Genomic DNA, 16,997 nt, shown 5'->3' on the forward strand with positions numbered 1-16,997 from the left:
TCAGCCCAGAGCCTGACGCGGGGCTCGAACTCACGGACCGCGAGATCGTGACCTGGCTGAAGTCGGACTCTTAACCGACTGCGCCACCCAGGCGCCCCCTTAGGATTTTCTTAATAACATTTTCTTCTCTCTAGCTTCATTGTAAGAGTTCAGTATATTATATACGTAACAGACAAAATGTGTGTTAATTGACTGCTAATGTTATCCGTAAGGCTTCTAGTCAACAGTAAACTATCAGTGGTTAAACTCTTGGGAAGTCAAAAGTTACAAACTTTCGACTGTGTGGGGGGCAGCACCCCTAACCCCTGTGTTGTTCAAGGGTCAGGTATATAATTAAAACCAGGGAAGCAAACTCTTCCCCCTCTCCCCAACTTACATAGAAACTCAAATGGACTCTGTGATGAAGCAGGTCCCATGAAAGGATTTTTATTGTTGTTGTAACAGCTATGTGTTAAAGAGCCCCTATCACCTGATTTTTCACAAGCAATCCAGAATTTTAAATCTGTTGACATTATAGACTCTGTCAGATACGTATTTTACTGAATTACTTTTAGGTCAAAGCAATTATGATACATCTTACTGTAAAGTATAATGTTCAATACAATAGCCACGTGGGGTTATTTAAATTATTTAAAGCTTAATAAAATTAAAAATGCAGCTCTACACTTCAGGTGCTCAGTACACGGACCTTCTGAGTCTTGTACTGGACAGCACAGATACAGAATATTTCCACCACTGCAGAAAGTCCTATGGGACAGAGCCACTCTAGATTACTATTCATTTTCAAAAAGAAAAACTTTGAGGATGAAATGAATATAAAGGCGATGTTTTTCCCTCAGGTGCATTCTAAACCCAAATAAAGCTTCTATCTTCTTCTATTGTCTCTGATTAACAATTCTTTTAAAAGCCTATTTTGGGAAAATCATATCCCCTTATTTTTAGCTAGAGAGGAAACAAATGGAATTTTTAGTAAATTAACTGGAATGTATTTGTCCTTGAGACAGTCACACTGATTTTCACTTCCTTTATTCTGTTTGTGTAATACCAGAGTCACAATGATTCCATTCTAGGATCTCAAAGCAATATATTCTTCAAGTCAGTAAGAGTAAGTGAAACTATGCCAAAGGGAACACTTGAAATCATTTCTAGCATAACATTTCTGGAGAATTTTAAGGAAATTATTAACCTAGAAAAATTACTTATACCATTACATACATTTTAAGTCAGACTTGCATGGCAAATAAAGATGTAGTGATTACAATAATATGAACCACAAGGAGAGATCTAAGAGAAATGTATTCAGAAATAAAAATCTAAAATACAGTTGGCCACATTTCTAATTCCTTAAAAAAAAAATCAGTAACTCTTAGTTCCTAGGTCAATGTCAGGAAAGTGGAGAAAATAAATGAGAGTAAACTACAGTTTATTAGGTCAGTGTCAGTCACCAAATGCAGTGTACAACCTGTAGAAACAGCCCAGTTCTCTTGTTACAACCTAGCCAGCATACTGCCTGGAACACAGCAGACACCCGTTCAGACTGAGTAATCAGACGGTTTGCTCATTCAACAGATTTTACTAATTATTTTCAAATCTTACAATCTTAACGCCATTGCCCCACCCTCCCCAAATTAAGTTTGCCTCTTAAAATCTGATAAACCATAAAGAACCACAATGTATGCTATAATTAAAAATACATTAACTTAAGAATTTCAAGAGTATAAAAACTTAAAGAATCACATCATTGGCCAGGTGAGAGTGTCAACCTGGAAAAGCAATTAATTTACTTTTAGAAACAGAGATTGGAGAATCACCATTTAAGTATTATTTTATTAAGTTTATGCCTTTCTGTGTTATTTTTTTACATGGCTTTGAAACTCATTTCATACAGTAAGTTCAAGTCCATAGCAAAAGCAAAAACTTGCCAATCTGCCTTAATAGAAATGTTAGCCCATTTCTTTGGAAATCTATGGTAAAAATTTTAAGCCATTTTTAAAAGAATAGGAAACTGTGTTTGCTCCTGCAATGAAGTGAAAATTCGAGTCCCTTACTTGACAAAAATCTCCTATCCCAAAGATACACCAAGATAGATTTATGTATAAAATGATTTGTAATAACTATTTCACATGTGTGTTGCCTTTAAAACAATGTATTTGAAAGCAGAAGTCATTAATAATAAAAATTAAAAATAAAACCGGGGACTAGATAGGAAAGATCGAAAGGATCTAGTAAGAGTCATTTGATCATAGATACCTCAGTATTCCTAGGTAGCTCTAATAAATTGTGATGGATATGAGCAACATGTAGTTCATCTCTTAGAGACAAAAATACCGGTAGGGAGATGGGAGTTGTAAAGTATCAACAGATTCATCATTTGAATCAAAATAAAACAATCTGAACATCACTGCTTCTACTGTATCTCTCTCTATGTAGCAGGATCATGTTCAGATTTAATAGATTTGAGTCCACTTCCAAAGACAGATGTGTCTTCCTTTTCACCGCGGTACACCCTGCCCTCACTGAGTGACCGGTAAAGACACTGGCACCTGATTAGACTGAGGTGCTGGAGACCCACTATTTATGGCTTGTGGGGGCACTGCAGCTGGTTCCATCTTGCTAATGTGTGTGATGAATCGAAGACGGAGTTTTAAAGCTGGTTTTAAGTTACAGATAATCTTCTCTACCTGCGAAATAAACACATTAAAAAATATTTTAACCAGAGAACTTCAATTTCCCACCTTGAAAGAAGTGACTTATGCATATCTGGAGATGATAAACTAGGGAGTAGAGTGGGCTGGATGAAGAGTTTCTTATGTGTTTCAGGTTTTAACAAAAGCAAATAAAATTCTCGTACACGAGGAAAAAACTGCATTCGCCCTCACACACATTATATGTTATATATGTGTGTATATGTGTGTGTGCATATATCTATACATGCATACACTTACAAAAACATACCCACTTACCTAGCTAGCCAGTCATCTCACTGTCAAAAGCTAGTATAGCGTACATTACGCGTTCTTCCTCCTTTTAAAATGCCACCATCACAGAAGCGTGAAGCATGATTATACTTTGAAGTTCTTTGAATAACTTATATCTGTAACATTTATCAACACAGCTAATTTTTTGGTTTTGATTTATACTTGGAATTGAAACAAAATAACATTATATCTGCTTTTACTTAGGGGCCTCCAACTTTGGTTTTGCCTCAGGTCATGATCTCACGGTTTGTGGGATCAAGCCCCACCATCGGGCTCTGAGCTGACAGCATGGGGCCTACTTGGGATTCTCTCTCTCTCCGTGTCTCTCCCCCTCCCGTGCTCACACCCTCTCTCAAAATAAATAAAGAAATAAACTTAAAAAAAAAAAATCTACTTTTACTTGGAAATAAAAACATCAAGCAGTTCCATGGCTTTCTTAGCTTCATTCAAATGCTCTTTGATCTTACCAGGAAAAATCAGCCCATTAATAATTTTTCCTTTCTGTATTCCCTGGTGTCCCAAATATACATATTTTTCAGGCCTAAATATAAAGGATATGCTAAATAAAACATTTCTGTATTGGTTCCCACTCAAATCTCCTTGACAATCTTGCTGAGGCATAAAGGAATCAACATCCTCCCTACCCCATGTCCCTAGGTCCAAGGAAACAATCCAGTAGACTAGGATTCATGTGTTTATATATCAACTTACCTTCCTTTCCTACCAGAGAAAGAATAACATTAAGGTATGGAGAGGAGTTCACCTGCCTTCACCTACCTGCCCTACCTCCATCCTTCTAAAAGAGCCAAGATTCTGTTTCCTACAGATAAGGAAACTCAGTTCTGATTCAAGGACGTCCTTGCCACTTTCCAGTGACTTTACTAGAAAGTAGCTCTTTATATGTTGACTCAGAACGTGCTTCCCTTTAACTTCACTGGAGTTTGTGTGCCCTTTGAAGTGACACAGAACAAATCTAATGCCTATTCCAAATGGCAATCCTCCAAATAGTGAGAACATGAACAATTCCCTGGGACTTTGACAATTCATGTTAAGTTCCTCCAGTTCCTTCAAATACCCTTTCCGAATTATTCTCGTGATCCCCCTGGCTTCAGTTTTCTAGTCATGCTGCAATATGTCCAATGTCTCCAGAGTGTACCCTAATCACTGTGGGGGAAAAGCAGGACCTCCTTTACTCTTTACACCACACCTCCCTGGTCTTTTCAAAAAGTAGTCATACCATACTGTTTCTTTCTAATGAGATTACTATTAATCAACAACCTCGGTCTTTTTCAGATGCCCTGCTGCAAATATCAAGGGGGCAAAGTTTGAGAAATGATAACATGTATTTACTATTACTTTATACATGCAGAATAATGTGTTCATATAGCCTAAAAGGTCTAATAACATCAGCCTTCTCCTCTTAAAAGAAAAAAATTTAAAAATCTCAAACAAAAGTATATCATCACATAGTCAAGTTGTCTAAACTAAACATCATTAAAAGATAAAATTAACTTACTTGTTCTTTTACGCTGTCACCAGTAAACATATACTTCATATGATACAGGAAGTCACAGATGGGGTCCATGTAATTTAAGTGGGCGCTGCACTGGTCTACATTCAGCAACATGTCATAAAATGCCACACCGATCTATTTAACAAATAATATAAAATTACTTAAATGGGCAAAAATATTCAGTAATTTAGAATGATGCAGCTGGACTCCATTACAAGACAAACACAGAGGGATAACATGTTTGTTGAAGAATTGTCGCTGATCATACAAACCTCTATGTGCATGGGATATATACGGTCTGCATTAATAATGGAATCCAGAGTGCTACAAAACTCCCCCCCCAATAGGGCTTAAACGTAGTTTCTCTTCGTAACTCAGGAATGTCGCTTAAAATTAAGAGGTAGACAATCTCTTTTGTAGAAACCACTTCTCAGTGTCTGAGATAACCACAGTCTCAGAGATACTTCAGATTGTACCTTCTTAGTTCCATTTGGTGGCTCATACTTTAAGGTTCTATTCCTGTCTCATTTTCTTTTCTCTGTATTCTTGTAAGACTGACTGACTTCATCCATTTCCATGATTTTAATCAATTCCTCTGCACTATAGTGCAGGCTCTCAAATGCACTTCTCCATCTTAACTTTCTTCTCAAGCTTGATAATGGTTATTTCCCCTATATTTCCAATTCAGTACGTCCCGCACCAAACTCATTATACGCATTCTAAGTTACAGGCACGCTAAATCCTCTAAAATTGCTTTTAGAGCCTATTAAACTAATTTCATTACTAATGGTTACGATATGCAGGTTGGAAAACACTGGGAAATAAACTTACATAGATCTTTTAGGACTTAATCTTATCACAGAAAAGCCAGATTATATTTTACCTCTATCATACATCGAGTTCTCTCTTGCTGAAATCTTTGTAAAAATGGTCCCACAAGATGATACACATAAAGCAACTGGAATTCAGTTTTCACTATAGGAAGAAGGACTTCAGTGAGAAACCTAAAATTCGAAGATTAAAAATAAAAATTTCCTGTGACTTTAAATCATTTGAATTATTTGAACTTTGTTGATGTAGCCTACCCAAGCATTTGTAAAATTTGTAATATTTTTTAAAGTTTCTCTTTCTAATTAATCTTACATTTCTCACTGGCTATTATTTTCATTTGATTATCAAAATAAATTACTTCAGATTTAGGAGTCATTCTCAACAGTACAATTACTAAGTGACAGGGGAATTACAGGTACCCCCGGATCCCCTGAGTGCTTTCTGAAAGTTTGCATCATGCCACTTTGCTTTTACAAAAGACCTACATTATTATAGCGATGGTTTTTTTTTTTTTTGTAAAAGCAAAAATTCTCTTTGGTCTTCTTTTGGTTTGCAAAAATAGGTACTAATATAGGTCTTCCATAAAAGCGAAGTGGCGTAACATGAACTTTTAGAAAGAGTGGGATATGCTTCACTTTACGCCATTTTGGCTTATGGAAGGTTTCACGGTAATGTTCTACTTTTGAATAGTAGGAAAAACATGTATCTGAAATAAAAAGAGAATGGCCAATCTAATATAAATGCCATACTCAAGAAATGTGAATTTAAGTAATACCAATTGTATAGTCAAGAAAAAATAATCAGAAAACAGGCTAATATGAGTTATACAGTTCAAAATACAACTTGTGAGATATATTCTGGAAAAAGCATGCATTTGATGAAGTCTCCTGAAACTGTGATGGAAAACTAGATATCAGATTATTTCTTGCATATACAAATTAATTTTTACAGAAAATTCTGAAATTAAAGAGCTTCCTCATTATTTAGAAACTCTATGTAATTAAAATTCACTTTGCAAGTTGTTCTATTGAATGAGATGCATACCTCATGTGTAAATGAGTTAAAAAACACACAAAACAAAAAGAGTCCAATTTATTTAAGAAATCATAATACCTACTTGGGAATGAGAGAAAGTTGCCCAATGCTGGAATGGTGCCACACAGCATGTGCGAGAGCTAATGTATAGCTGCAGCTCATCTCGGAGTAGGACTGATGACAAGCAGTGAAATCAAAGAGGCGGAATGGATAGCCAACCCACTCTGACTCAGAGGTCAAGCTGGGACTGCTGATAACACTCACAATTCGATCATGAAGAACAATCCAATATGGCTCCTTTAAAATGAGAGGAAAGCCTGATGAAAATGATCACTTATCCAGTATTCCACCCCATTTCTAATATTCCACTCCAAAGCCTAACATAATGGCACATTCTCATTCTTTAAAATTTTTTACTTATCTAGCTTGTGTTTTTGTGTAATGGAGATTTTGAAATCAAAAGTGAGTGGTTTCACAGTAAGTCAAATACAGTTAAGAACCTGGGGATAAGTGTCTGTGAGTTAGAGGGCTAGTATCTGATACTAGTGTATGGAAAATTGCCCTTACCAATACCTATTATACAGACAACACTGGTACACATATATAACTCACAGATAAATATAGATATTTTGGAGGTGTGCAAGGAAAAAATGATTCATAGATGTGCATAAGCAAACAAGTTTGGAGAGCACAGAGTTAGATAATGTCATTGACATCGAAAGGTATCACAATAGACAACTGAATAGTGCTAAGTAGACACATGTGAGGTCACAGAAGGGAGACTTCACATGAGGGGAGGTCCAGGAAGGGTTCACTGAAGAAGCAGAACCTAAGCTGGCAAAGAATGAACAGGCTTCAGAGAAGCTGACAGAAGGAAGATGGGCTCTGCATAATGTCTCGTTCTATAACACATCAGAAGTACCTCAGACATATCTCAACAAGTGTTATTTGCATGAGTGAAAGGCTCTAGATATATAGCATGTTAAGTGGTCAAAAGCAGATCAGAACTAAGGTTGGATAGATAATGTAAGAACTAAAGTTGGTCAGACAAAGGATACCGAGACCCATTGGTCAGGCAGATTTTTAGATCTGAAGAAGGCAAACAAAATAGTCACTGTAGGTGTCTGAAGCAACAATGATATGAAAACTTGAAAAATATGAACCACTTCCTTAATTGCATGACGTCCTTATACAAGGGCATCTTACATGCTTTTTTTTTTTTTTTTTTTTTTTCATGCATCTTATTCTTTTGGCTGACAGCGAACAACTGTATTCTGGTACAAATCAAAATGATTAACTCACTGGCAGTGCAGTGATGATGAGTCCAATTGCATTCATCCATGCTGTAATATTCTCTCTTGGCACTAAAGGCTGACTATAAGTGAAGAAAACAGAAGAAAAATATGAAAAATGTGAAATTACAAAAACACCCTTATACGGTTAATAATGGATCTTATTTTGACAACATATATAAATTGGGGCTAACAACTGATCTACTCCAATAAAACTACAATGGATTTTCATTGAGTAAAAATTTAAATATCCAAAAGCTTTTTTTTTTGGTTGTCTCCTTTAACAGCGGTTGCTGGGATGTTAAGACTATTGCCACTTATTTCCACTTCTCCAATCATTATCCCCCACTTCATGCTGATCTTCAAGAAAGGAATCTTGAAAGATTATCTTTAGTGAGATGATAACCTTATTCCTAACTTAAATGTCAAACAGCTACTAAAGAGTAGAGGTTGGGGTGGGGGGCGCCTGAGTGGCTCAGTTGGTTAAGCGTCTGACTTTGGCTCAAGTCAAGATCTCGCTGTCTGTGAGTTCGAACCCTGTGTCAGGTTCTGTGCTGACAGCTCGGAGCCTGGAGCCTGCTTCAGATTCTGTGTCTCCCTCTCTCTGCCCCTCCCCCACTTGTGCTCTGTCTCTCTAGAAAATGAATAAATGTTAAAAAAAAAATTTTGTTTTTAATTAAAAAAAAAATAGTAGACGTGGGAACAAACCCAGGTCTTCTGACCCTGTCCAGGGCTCCCTCCATTATATCTATATCACAAAGACAAAATCTGGGACCAAAAGACAGTTACTGTCCCAAGTGCATCAGCCTTGGGACAACAGATTTGTCTAACAGCTCCTAATAAAATATCATTCTCTTTACAAAAAACAATGAATCTTACTGCATGAAACAGGATACAGACCTTTTCAGGACGACATTTAGAAGAGCATTTCCAACATCTTCACCTGAAACGGCCAAGGCCATGAGCTCCACACAAGTAACATGCAGTGCATGGGCAGCTGGGTTGGGAAACTCATTGAATCTCCAGTCGCAGTTTGGGAATGGACCGGGAGATTTGCCAGCCATCGGTGCAGATGATTAAAGCAATAACTGTTTGCTTGTTTTGAAATTAATGGCTCATATTTGTAGAGTGCTTTACAGTTTTCCAATGTTTCACATGTAAGCATCTCATTTGATTATCAATTTATGATTATGAGGCCTCAATAAGTGAGCAGAAATTAAGAGGCAAATACCATGAACCAAATACACTAATACGTTTGACATAACTGAAATGCATAATCACAAGGTAGAAATAGCTGGTCTTCTATAGGTGTGCTTTTATAACTGTGACATGACAGCCATAGATGCAACCAAAGTAGCCCTAGGCTTCATCTACCTATTTCTTTCAATAGTTGTAAGGCAGGTAGTAAGAACATTATAATGAGTAATTCTTTTACTTCAGGAAATAAATCTCTTTGTGTAAGAAAATAAATCGTGCCCATTTACGTAAAATTGCTCTACCTAGTAAATAGTGATATGGTATACAAACATATTAAACATGGTGTGCTTATAACTTAAAACATGAAATCAAAAAAAGAAATCAAAATATAAGTAAATCAGCTTTTTCATTAAAAAGGAGGGAAAAACAAGTTTTATTATTATCTATTAATCTATTTTAAAAGCATCCAAGGATTTGTTTAAAGCAACAAAATTCTAGGGGTGGGAGGGAGGGGAAAGTGGGTGATGGGCATTGAGGAGGGGACCTGTTGGGATGAGCACTGGGTGTTGTATGGAAACCAATTTGACAATACATTTCATATTAAAAAAATAATAAAGTAAAGTAACAAAATTCTATATTCTGCAGTAGCAAACAGATGCATTTACTACAATACATAGTATATTTTTTTGGAGATCAATTTTTTTTTCTTTGAAACAAACCTTGTAAGGTCTGTTTTTAAGATTTAAATTTTAATGGAGTGAATTTCTGCCTATTTGGCAGCTAAGTTGATGTTGCTAATTTAAGATGTCAAAACCTTTACAAAAGTAAAAACAAAAATAATCTTAAAAGAACTGAAGCCTTGGCATGTATAAAAATATTACCTTGAGGGGTGCCTGGGTGTCTCAGTCATTAAGCATCCGACTCTTGGTTTTGGCTTGGGTCATGATCTCACAGTTTGTGAGTTTGAGCCCTGTGTTGGGCTCTGTGCTGACAGCGGGGCGCCTGCTTGGGATTCTGTCAGTCCCTCTCTCTCTGCTCCTCTCCAGCTCGTGCTGTCTCTGTCTCTCTCAAAATGAATAAATAAACTTAAAAAAATATATATTACCTTGAAAAGGTAGTATGTGTCCTCACAAATCAACATATAGTTATTTCTGAAAGGTCTGGAAAAATCACAATGAAAAGGATATTATCTACTAGTCTGCCAATCAATCTGCAATAGTAGGAGTCATCAGGGATCCAAGGATTTTCTTCTCGTGCATTCATGCCACACTTCAGGTACGTGTCACTTAGACACCAGCCTTGGGGTCGATTATCCTTGAGTGAGCCAATGATGGCATGGACAAGTTTTCGCTTGAGATGTGGGCGGTCTCTCAGGTGCATTTCATAATAGTGCAGAGTATTATACAAATAAGTCACTGGCCGATCTGCCAAGAAGAAAACAATCATCACAAAGTTTATCCAGTTACCGACAACTGTGAAAAACTAACCCTCTCTGTTCAAGATTACCAAAAGATAGCTCAGAAGCCAATGAAACTATTTCACATGCTGGGAAGTTGCGTACGATGAATATTTTTATTTCAAAACAAGGCAGAAGGCTTCGAATAATATATGCATGGTATGTAAATGAATAACTGCTGTGGCGCTGTTGATACTAGCAAAAAGATCAGAAGAGCCTCAATGGTCAAAAACAGGGTAAATCATGGCATGTACGGATTAATGGGCTTTTTATGCACTGATAAAAATAATCCATCCTAACACACTATACAGGTATTAAAACAAGGTGCAGAACAATGTGTGTATTATATATTATTTGTGGGGGAAAAAAAAAACAACCCTAACTACACAATAGCTAAGGAAGGAAGCACAAGGAACTGGTAACAGTCGTTGCCCACAGAGAAAGAAACTGGCTAGCTGGAGATCAGGGATGGGACTAACTATTCTTCCCTGCGTACCCTTCTCTACCATGCGCATGTTACCTAATCCAAAAAAACAAAAACAAAACAAAATGTTTTTACAGGAATGCTCACTTGAACTTCATACTTACTCTGTAATGCTAACATGCAATTCAGACTTCTGGTTAGGAGGAAAACATCTTAGATAAAGGACTAAGAAGAACTGCCCCCCACCCCGCCACCCCAGAGAAATATACTTTGTCCCCACAGTGGCTGCTCTAGGACTTTCATGCTCCTGTCACTGACTCCACCATTCTCTAGTCACATGGTTTCAAACTTTGTAGTTCTCTTCTTTTCTTTCTATATTCTCCCTACAAGCAGCAGTCAAGGCCTGTTCCTTCTCCCTGGACTATCTGTCCCTTCTTTCGCATTCCCAATGCCATTACAGTTGTTTAGATACTAATCCTACACCTGAAATTTTTTGACGTTAAGTTTTTGAAATGGCTTCCTCCTTCCAAAACATGCTACTGACTACAACTAGATTTAACTTTCTAAAATAATGCTCTCTATGCCATGACCTTACTCAATAACATCTAGTTGACTCTTGATTATCTGCATGTTATAAAATCAAAACTTCTGAGCCTGGCACTTAAAGGTGATCTACATTGTCGGGTACAATGTTTAAATTCTCAAGTTAGCCGATGAGGACACTGTTGTTAAAATGCTGTGATTTTTCCAAAAGATTCCTTCTGCCTAGAATGTTCTCTTCTTCCTGTTTAGATAAATCACATACATCACAGCTCAAATCCTATCATCCAGGAAGCCTGCCAAGACCCTTTAGTTCACAGTAACATCAGTCTGCTCTGAACTCATAACGCTTCTCTTTCCCTACACATTTGGCAATTAATCACACACTATGTAAAAGGGGGCCTCTCCTGCATATCACTTTTATTTCTGCTATTTAGTACATCTGCTATGACCTACCTATTCATATTTTTATGTCACCTACTTTATACTTCATGGCATCACTATATAGCACTTACTCCCAAAACATTTTTATTGAAAAACAATTAAAATTTGAAAAAGCTCACCATGAAATTTATATAAGCCACCAAGGTGATCTAGTAGAGTCTCCAGTGACTTGGAAACTGGAAGCAGCTCTAAAAACCTGTGGATTACTATATCAAATACTGGGAGAAATCGAAGACACACATTTCCAAAATAGATGGGGAGGTAGGGAGACTGAATCTGCACAGGAGGGTCGACCTGCTCCGCGAGGCCCTCAAAATACAGTTTCTCGGGGTACTTCTGTGGAAGTGAGAAAATGGGAAATGTTTAGGACATCTTTTTTTAAATTCTCTTAAAAAATAGAGCTAAATAAACTTGTCATTTTTAAAAGAATATGAAAACATTTTTGTTTTGCAGCGCAATGAAATCTAGAGTCCTTCACTTGACAAAAATCTCTATTATCCCAAAGGTATATCGAAAAAGATTTATGTATAGAAAATTTGTGATAACCCTTTCATTTTGTATGTAAGTACTCACATCTACTAAAATTGCAGTTTCAATATATTCTTAACGGTAGAGATATTCTAGAACCTCGAGGAAGTTTAGAGAGCTAATTTACTTCTGTACAGATTAGAGAGAAAACAGTGGAACCACAGAGAAAACAGCCAAATCAATTAGCCAAATACCTAAGTCTGGCTTAAGAAGGAGTCACAGAAGCACTGATTTGAATGAGTACCTTGTGATAATTCATGTGCTTGGTGTGCCAGTCGTTCTGTAGCCAGTGCTCTGGAGAATTTTCCTTCACGAAGTCACTCACTCGATTTCTAAAATCATTTGGTTTGAGTAACAGCAACTGAATTATGAAATAACAAACCTGGGCTTCATTTCCTTCATGACTACGCATGGCCTTTGGAGAAAAACAGAAAAATGATATTAAAATGTCTGACCTGTGCAAACGCATGGCCCCTCCACTAGATAGTCTAAATTGGAATATAGTAATACCTCACTATCATTACAGTTTCAACATATGTGGAGTCTACCCCTAACCAACTGTTCAGAATTCCCTAAGCGCATTTAACTTTCTTACTCATTTTTGGTTCTCACCATTCCTTCTGTCTAAAGTATCACTCTTTTTTCTTTTGTTGAAATTTAACCCATTTTTCAAGATATATCACCTGGGTAGATGTGCTCTCATTACTGCCTGGCGATATTTTCCTCACTCACACCTCTATCTGATCCTTCTATCTTATTGATTTATAGACTTAGCTTACTTCCCCTACTATATCATAACCATATTTATGTTCTGCAGCTAAGAGGTTAATGTTAACCAACTAAGCCACCCCAAATATCAACACTGCAGTATTTTTTTTAATGTTTATTTATTTTTGAGAGAGAGAGAGAGAGACAGAGTGATTGAGGGACAGGCAGAGAGAGATGGAGACACAGAATCCGAAGCAGGCTCTAAGCTCTGAGCTGTCAGCACAGAGCCCGACGTGGGGCTTAAACTCATGAAGCATGAGATCATGACCTGAGCCGAAGTCGGACACTTAACCAACTGAGCCACCCAGGTGCCCCAACACTACAGTGTTAAAAAAAATAAGTATTTTCCAGCCTTGTTCAGTGTCTTCTCTTAAAATCTTGCTGAAATAGGGGTGCCTGCATGGCTTAGTCAATTAAACATCCAACTTCAGCTCAGCTCATGATCTCACGGTTCGTGAGTTTGAGTCCCACATAGGGCTCTGTGCTGACAGCTCAGAGCCTGGAGCCTGCTTCGGATTCTGTGTCTCCCTCTCCCTCTGCCCCTTCCCGGCTCACGCCCTGTCTCTCTCTCTCAAAAATAAATAAATAAATGTTAAAAAAATTTTTTTAAAGTTTTTTGCTGAAATAGACATCAAAGTTGAGAAAAAAATAATTTGAGGAATATTGGGTGGCTATGTGAAACATTCAGTTCTGACTGTGGCTACCAAAGTGTACAGAAATGATTATTAACACTCTGCAAAGAAATACGATGGCTTTTTACCACTCCTGCCTCTAGTGGGAGCCTTTGGGAATCAACTCAGGGTTTAACTAACTGTTTATACTTTCACAGCATCACAAGATCAGGATCATGTCTGTCTTACTTACTTCTATACTTTCTGTGCATCAAACATAGCAGATATTCAATACATGCTTACTGAATGAATGAATGAATAAATACACTGGGAAATCTCTAGTTCCTTAGGGAATTGATAGTAAGACTTGATTATAGGCAATATAGTTTGATCAGCACAAGGTCTATCAGTCACACACACTGATCCAAAACAGAATGAGGCGGCTTAGAAACTTATTCCTAAGTAAGCATATTCTTACCAGGCAGAGAATTAATCTGTCCAATGTAACAATGTTGTACTTCCATACCATGTCATTAAGAATTTCAATGCATTTGTTGAGTTGCTGACCCCCAGCTGATGTAGAGAACTCATATACTAGGAAATCTGCAAATGTTCTCACATGGGCAACCAAGGCCCTGGCTCCAATTCTTTCTAATACTCTGGAAATCAGAGAGTAAAAAATAAGTTATATTGCTGTATGGTAATAATGGATTGTCAAATGGAATGCAGATCTAGGTTTTTGGCTTACCTATAGCCAATCTGATTTATATGATCTGTTTCCAAGAGCATTTTCCAGAGAAGACAAAGGAAGAGAGGAGGAGAGCCTTGCATAGAAAAGTGGGTAATGATGTCATTTTCATTGGTCATCGACTTCCACTTCCTATACTCCTCTTCCACATTTTTTTTCAGATTAAAACGGCTTTCCTGAGGTACGTTATTTTGTTTGAAGAATGCCTAAAAGGAAGATGAGAAGTTTACTTCAAGGGTTATACTAGAAAGAACACTGGCTACAGAGTTAAGAAGCCAGTTCTAGGCTTGATTATGACACTAATAAACTCTAGGCAACCTCAAGCAACTTAGTAATCAAGCCTTGAATTTCTATAATGGGAAAATACACAGGCTTAATTTGGTATCTCTAAGATTCCCTTTCTAGATTTCCTAAACAGAAATTCCAAGCAAGCCTGAATTCAAAGCTTCTTCAATCATCTGTTGATACTTCTGTTCATCATTAAAAAGAAAAAAAAAAAAAGAAATTTATGTATCCTTTGGTTACATATTTTAGCATCTCTGAAAGGAAAATCTATTACACAGCCAAATGGGTCTCAGACCATCAGTAATGACACCACCTGGGACCTGTAAGAAATGCAGTCTTGGACCCCATTCCAGACCTACTGAATTGGAAGTTCTGCCCCTAGGGCCCAGCAGTCGGTATCCGAACAAGCCCTCTAGGTGATTCTGGTAAATTTGAGAACTAATGCTTTAGCCCTATTAGAAGTTATAGAAAGCAGATGTTCATTATGCTTAAACTTTTCTTTGCAAAGTAGAGGACAGATGAAGTTTTCTTTTCTCCATATTATAAAAGCCAAGCTTATAGTTTTTCTCTCTGTGTGATTAAGAAAAAATTCAGTCAAGTGCACCAATGTGTATTCTGTGCAGCTCCATTAACTTGTATTTCTCCCCATTTCAGTTCTAAGAGAAAGAATTTTTTAGGTAACGTGTTAATTCTCACAAGATTGTAAAACTGTTAATAATATGAGATCATAATTAAATTTTTAGGAATATATACAGTCCTAGAGTACGACAAGGAACAAGTCAAGACACTTGGAATAGCAAAGATTTTTTGAAAAAGAAATAAAAGCTAATTTCCTTTGGATATCACTAAAACAAAGTCTCTAGTACAACACTAAATGGGAAAGAATGACTTTATATATATTAAATGGAAGAATGATTTTTACATATTCAACATGTAATTCAAGACCAGATTACCTGTAGCGGGCCTGGAAAACAGCTAAGAGTGTGTGATGCCCAATTATGAGGAGTAAAACTCATGATAGTCTGAAGTATATCTTTACACCAAGTTCCCTGAATTGAATCAGAGCCTGTAAAAAAATCTAAACATAAACAAAAAATGTAATCCAGATATAAATGATCATACCCACAATTCTTAAATATCACAGAGAAAGCAACAAACAATTATGCACACCCAAGGAATTTCACTGCAATACGCTCACTGCTTAACTAGTTACATTCAGTTTAGGACCTAAGTTTTTTTAGTCTATGTGAGTGTTTTGAATGATCGCATTAGTAAGTAAGAACACAATTAGTGGAAAGAAGACAAAAGACATTGCAATCTAAGTTTTTTTAAGGTTACAGAGCACCAATGATACAACAGTGATACAGGTCCACCACGAATGCTCATGTAGTTGACTCTGACAATAAGGAGTCAGCACTTCACTGAGCCAAGGAAATATAATTACAAAAGCAGCTATATTTTCTAGTGGTTGAAACAGCTACAGACTATAACTCTCTAAATCAAGAAGGTTAATTTATATAAAATAAGATAGTCCACACAGATGTTATTTCAGGCTGCTAAATCCAGTAACTATTTCTTTAAAACAGCAGTTCTCCAAGTGTGGTCTGTGGAGTCTGTGGGTCCCCAATATCCTTTCACGGATTTGATGAGGTAAAAACTACTAAAATAATTATAATAAGACAGCATTGACCTTTTTACTGTGTTAACACGTGCACCAATAGTGCAAAGGTAATGATAGGTAAAACTGCTGGCCTGTAGAACAAATCAAACTGTGGCACCAAACTATACTAACAGCCATTGTAATCTTCACTATGCTCTTGGCTGGGGGTCAGGGGTGGGGAGAAGGAGTCAGTTTTACTTAAGAATATCCTTGAAGTAGTGAAAAAGACTGTATCTCAGCCCTTAAGTACATCTCATTTTAATATTCTGTGTGATAAAAACGGAGGTATGAATAGTGTTCTAGCTACTATTATACATCAAAGTATGATGGGTATCTTAAGGAAAAGTACTTGTGCAATTGTTTGAATACTGAGTGAAATTAGCTCTTTTTTTAAAAATGGAATTCCATTTTTACTTAAAAGAACATCTGACAGAAAACTACAGTTATTCAGACTTGGGCACTAAGCACACATTTTCTTGAAAATTAACAAAGGGAGCCTGTTACTTCAAGGAAAACAAATGATCACATCTTTTGCCAGTGATAAAATTTGACACTTCAAGTGAAAAATCAAAATTTTGGAAAACTTGTATCTACTACTATAAACCTAATAGTTTTATAAAACTTAAAGATTTTCCTAAAGAAATTTGTAGTGATATAAACAAATGTAATTTTATGATACTGTATAAT

At 36.7% G+C, this 16,997-nt stretch overlaps 1 protein-coding gene across 4 annotated transcripts in view; it reads right to left on the reverse strand.

Moving 5' to 3' along the window:
* Positions 1–88: 88 nt before the first annotated feature.
* Positions 89–16,997, reverse strand: part of MED23 (mediator complex subunit 23) — a 45,028-nt gene continuing 28,119 nt past the window's right edge. For 3 of the 4 annotated variants that reach the window (XM_007078623.3, XM_007078622.3, XM_042987161.1), the window contains 12 exons: positions 15,604–15,728; positions 14,366–14,571; positions 14,096–14,276; positions 12,483–12,653; positions 11,830–12,046; positions 10,034–10,270; positions 8,550–8,715; positions 7,660–7,732; positions 6,440–6,654; positions 5,375–5,495; positions 4,495–4,626; positions 89–2,681 (listed from right to left, as the gene is read on the reverse strand). In XM_007078623.3, the coding sequence (XP_007078685.1) occupies positions 2,514–2,681; positions 4,495–4,626; positions 5,375–5,495; positions 6,440–6,654; positions 7,660–7,732; positions 8,550–8,715; positions 10,034–10,270; positions 11,830–12,046; positions 12,483–12,653; positions 14,096–14,276; positions 14,366–14,571; positions 15,604–15,728 (2,012 nt within the window). In that variant the 3' untranslated portion in view covers positions 89–2,513. Of the gene's footprint in view, positions 2,682–4,494; positions 4,627–5,374; positions 5,496–6,439; positions 6,655–7,659; positions 7,733–8,549; positions 8,716–10,033; positions 10,271–11,829; positions 12,047–12,482; positions 12,654–14,095; positions 14,277–14,365; positions 14,572–15,603; positions 15,729–16,997 lie in introns of those variants that run through there. The other variant, XM_042987162.1, reaches the window with a different exon arrangement.

Source organism: Panthera tigris, chromosome B2 (genome assembly GCF_018350195.1).
Source record: "Panthera tigris isolate Pti1 chromosome B2, P.tigris_Pti1_mat1.1, whole genome shotgun sequence".
NCBI lineage: Eukaryota > Metazoa > Chordata > Mammalia > Carnivora > Felidae > Panthera > Panthera tigris.